A 3,905-nucleotide genomic window follows, 5' to 3' on the forward strand; every position below is an offset into this window, starting at 1 on the left:
CTGGCTAACATGGTGAAACCCCGTCTCTACTACTAAAAAATATAAAAAACTAGCCGGGCAAGGTGGCGGGCACCTGTAGTCCCAGCTGCTCGGGAGGCTGAGGCAGGAGAATGGCGTAAACCCGGGAGGCAGAGCTTGCAGTGAGCTGAGATCCGGCCACTGCACTCCGGCCTGGGTGACAGAGCGAGACTCCGTCTCAAAAAAAAAGAAAGAAAGAAAGAAAGAAAGAAACTGCCCAATGCTGTGTGGCTCAGTAGCTAAGGCTTTATCTTTTGACAAGGGTGATTTGGGTTGAATTCTTGGCTTCTGAAATGATTCCTTTCTGGTTTGTTGTTTGTGTAACTTTGCCATTATTAAGGTTATTTTCCCCCTCATGAATAGCTTCTGATTTCCTGTCTTGGATTTTCCTTTCTCTAAACTACCCTTGGGGAGCTTCTAAATCTTGTTTGAAAAAAAAAAGAGGAACTGCTGGCCAGGCGCGGTGACTCAGGCCTGTAATCCCAACACTTTGGAGGCCGAGGTGGGTGGATCACCTGAGGTCAGGAGTTCAAGACCAGTCTGGCCAACATGGTGAAACCCCTGTCTCTACTAAAAATACAAAAATTAGCCAAGTGTGGTGGCGCATGCCTATAATCCCAGCTACTTGGGAGGATGAGGCAGGAGAATTGCTTGAAGCCAGGAGCCAGAGGTTTCAGTGAGCCAAGATGGAGCCACTGCACTCTAGCCTGGGTGACAGAGCAGGACTGTCTCAAAAAAAAAAAAAAGAAAGAAAAACAAAGAAACAAAAATCACCATCCCAGACCCCTGTCAATGTCACCACCTGCCCATCCCTCAAAGTCATCTGCCCCCCAACCCCAGAGCTCTGGTAGCTGTTCAGGTTGCTTGTTTGGGCCAGCTTCCTCACTAGCCTTGAAGGCAGGAATGATAGCTTATTCATTGGTGTGTCTCTTGTGCACCTAGAAGGCTTTCAAATGTTTTTTAAAATGCTGGGATTTCCTAAATTGAAAAGGAAAAACTTCAGAGTCATTTGGACAGGTTTATTGAAGCTGAGCAGTTTCCCCATAATCTAGATGACTTCAGGTTACAGGCTGTGTGGCTCTCTCCAGCCACGAATCCTCATCACCGAATGGGATGGATAAACATCTGTTCAGTCTGCAATATAATTTGGCATAAAGCTGCAGCCACAAGTGGGCTCTGCTGCTGGATATGGATCAGGCTCTCTGGAATGTCTGTTTGCACACTTGACCTTCACAGAACATTTCCTAGGGCGTAAGGAAGAAGGGAAGAAAAAAGATGAGGTTGCATGTGGTCTATTTTTACTCTCAACACTTATTTTTTATTTTATTTTAACCCTTTTCTGGAACACTTTTTTTTCTTTTTTGAGATGGGGTCTTACTTTGTCGTCGTGGCTAAGTACAGTGGTGAGATCTCAGCTTACTGTAACCTCTGCCTCCCAGGCTCAAGCTGTCCCACCTCAGTCCCCCAAGTAGCTGGGACACTACAGGCATGTGCCACCATGCCCGGCTAATTTTTGTGTTTGTTGTAAAGACAGGGTTTTGCCACTGCCGAGGCTGGTCTTTTCTTTTTTTTTTTTTTTTTTTCCCCTCAAGTCTTCTTTTTTTGTGGGAGTTTTCTTTTTTTTTTTTTTTTTTTTTTTTGAGATGGAGTCTCACTCTGTAGCCCAGGCTAGAGTGCAGTGGCATGATCTTGGCTTACTGCAACTTCCACCTCCCTGGGTTCAAGCAATTCTTCTGCCTCGGCCTCCCAAGTAGCTAGGATTACAGGCATATGCCACCATGCTCTGCTAATTTTTGTATTTTTAGTAGAGACGGGGTTTCGCCATGTTGGCCAGGCTGTTCTTGAACTCCTGACCTCGTGATCTGCCCACCTCAGCCTCCCAAAGTGCTGGGATTACAGGCATGAGCCACCGTGTCTGGCCCCTAGGCTGGTCTTGAACTCCTAGCCTCAAATGATTTTCCTGCCTTGCCCTCCCAAAGTGCTAGGATTACAGTTATGAGCCACCACACCTGGCCTACTCTCAATACTTCTGACACCAAATGTGTGGGTTTTTAAACTCCTGACACCAGTTGTGTGGTGTCTTTTCTAGTCCCACTTCTCCAACTCTCTGACACCAACTGAGTGTCCAGTAAACCAACTTAATTCGGGCACTAACAACCCAGAGTTAGCACAGACCACATAGGTTAAGGATGCAGTCTCACGAGGCTGCCTCCAACTTCAGACACCCGTCAAATTTTCGGACCTCCCATATTTCTGACTGATCAGCTACAAATCAGGTTTTCCCATAACCAACCCCTCCTTGGACTTGATAATTTGCTAGAAGGGCTCACAAAACTCAGAAAGTCCCTTCACTTACTATTACCAGGTTATTATAAAATAAACAACTCAGAAAGAGCCTGATGGGGCTGGGCGCACACGCCTCTAATCCCAGCATTTTGAGAGGCCGAGGCGGGTGGATTGCCTGAGGTCAGGAATTCAAGAGCAGCCTGACCAACATGGCGAAACCCTGTCTCTACTAAAAATACAAAAATTAACTGGGTGTGGTGGTGCATGCCTGTAATCCCAGCTACTCAGGAGACTTTAGGCAGGAGAATCACTTGAACCCAGGAGGCAGAGGTTGCAGTAAGCCAGGATCACGCCACTGCATTCCAGCCTGGGCAGCAGAGCAAGATTCCATCTCAAAAAAAAAAAAAAAAAAAAAAAAAGAAAAAAGAAAGAGCCTGATGGAAGAGACGCACAGGGCAAAGTAGGAAGCGGGAGCATGCAACCCTCCCAGCACCTCAGTGTATTCACCACACACATGAATGTTCACCATTCAATGTGGAAGCCCTCCAAACCCTGTGGTTTCGTTTTTAGTGGATGTTTCAGCACACAGCCATGACTGATTCAGTCACTGGCTATTGGTGATTAGTTCAGTCTCCAGCCCCTCTTCCCTCAGGGATGAAGTTGAAAGTTCCAACCCTCTAATCATGCCTTAGATTTTCTGGTGACCAGCCCCCATCCTGAAGCTATCTAAGGACCCTCAGTAGCCAGTCATGTCATTAGCACACAAAAGACCTTTTTTTTAACTTTGAGACAGGGTCTTACTCCTTCGCCCAGGCTGGAATGCAGTGGTGCAGTCATGGCTAACCTTAGCCTCAACTTCCTGGGCTTAAGTAATCTTCCCACCTCAGCCACCCAAGTAGCTGGGACTATGGGCACCCGTCACCACGCCCTGCTAATATTTATTTTTATTTTTTGTGATGGAGTCTTGCTCTTGTCGCCTAGGCTAGAGTGCAATGGTGGATCTCAGCTCACTGCAACCTCCACCTCCTGGGTTCAAGCGATTCTCCTGCCTCAGCCTCCCGAGTAGCTCAGACTACAGGCGCCCACCACCACACCCAGCTAATTTTTGTATTTTTTAGTAGAGACAGGGTTTCACCATGTTAGCCAGGCTAGTTTCCAACTCCTGACCTCAGATGATCCACCTGCCCTGACCTCCCAAAGTTCTGGGATTACAAGTATGAGCTACTGCCCCCAGCCAATTTTTTGTAGAGACAGAGTCACACTATGTTGCCCAGGCTGGTGTTAAACTCCTGGACTCCAGTGATCCTCTTGCTGTGTCCCCGCAAAGTGCTGGGATTACGGGAGTGAACCACCACACCCAGAAACCAAATAATTTTTAATATATTGTGGCTGGGTGCGGTGGCTCATGCCTGTAATCCCAGCACTTTGGGAGGCTGAGGGGGGTGGATCACCTGAGGTCAGGAATTTGAGACCAACCTGACCCAACATGGTAAAACCCCATCTCTACTAAAAATACAAAAATTAGCTGGGTGTGGTTTTGGGCTCCTGTAATCCCAGCTACTCAGGTAGCTGAGGCAGGAGAATCACTTGAACCCAGGAGG

General features: G+C 47.3%; 1 protein-coding gene across 1 annotated transcript in view; it reads right to left on the reverse strand.

The window, feature by feature from the left end:
• Positions 1 to 1,022: 1,022 nt before the first annotated feature.
• Positions 1,023 to 3,905, reverse strand: part of RBP7 (retinol binding protein 7, cellular) — a gene marked incomplete at its 5' end in the record, with an annotated part of 13,615 nt that continues 10,732 nt past the window's right edge. Inside the window, 1 exon segment of the mRNA XM_011996627.1 lies at positions 1,023 to 1,262. Coding sequence (XP_011852017.1) covers positions 1,212 to 1,262 — 51 coding nt within the window.

This window comes from Mandrillus leucophaeus, unplaced genomic scaffold (assembly GCF_000951045.1).
Source record: "Mandrillus leucophaeus isolate KB7577 unplaced genomic scaffold, Mleu.le_1.0 Scaffold52, whole genome shotgun sequence".
Lineage (NCBI taxonomy): Eukaryota > Metazoa > Chordata > Mammalia > Primates > Cercopithecidae > Mandrillus > Mandrillus leucophaeus.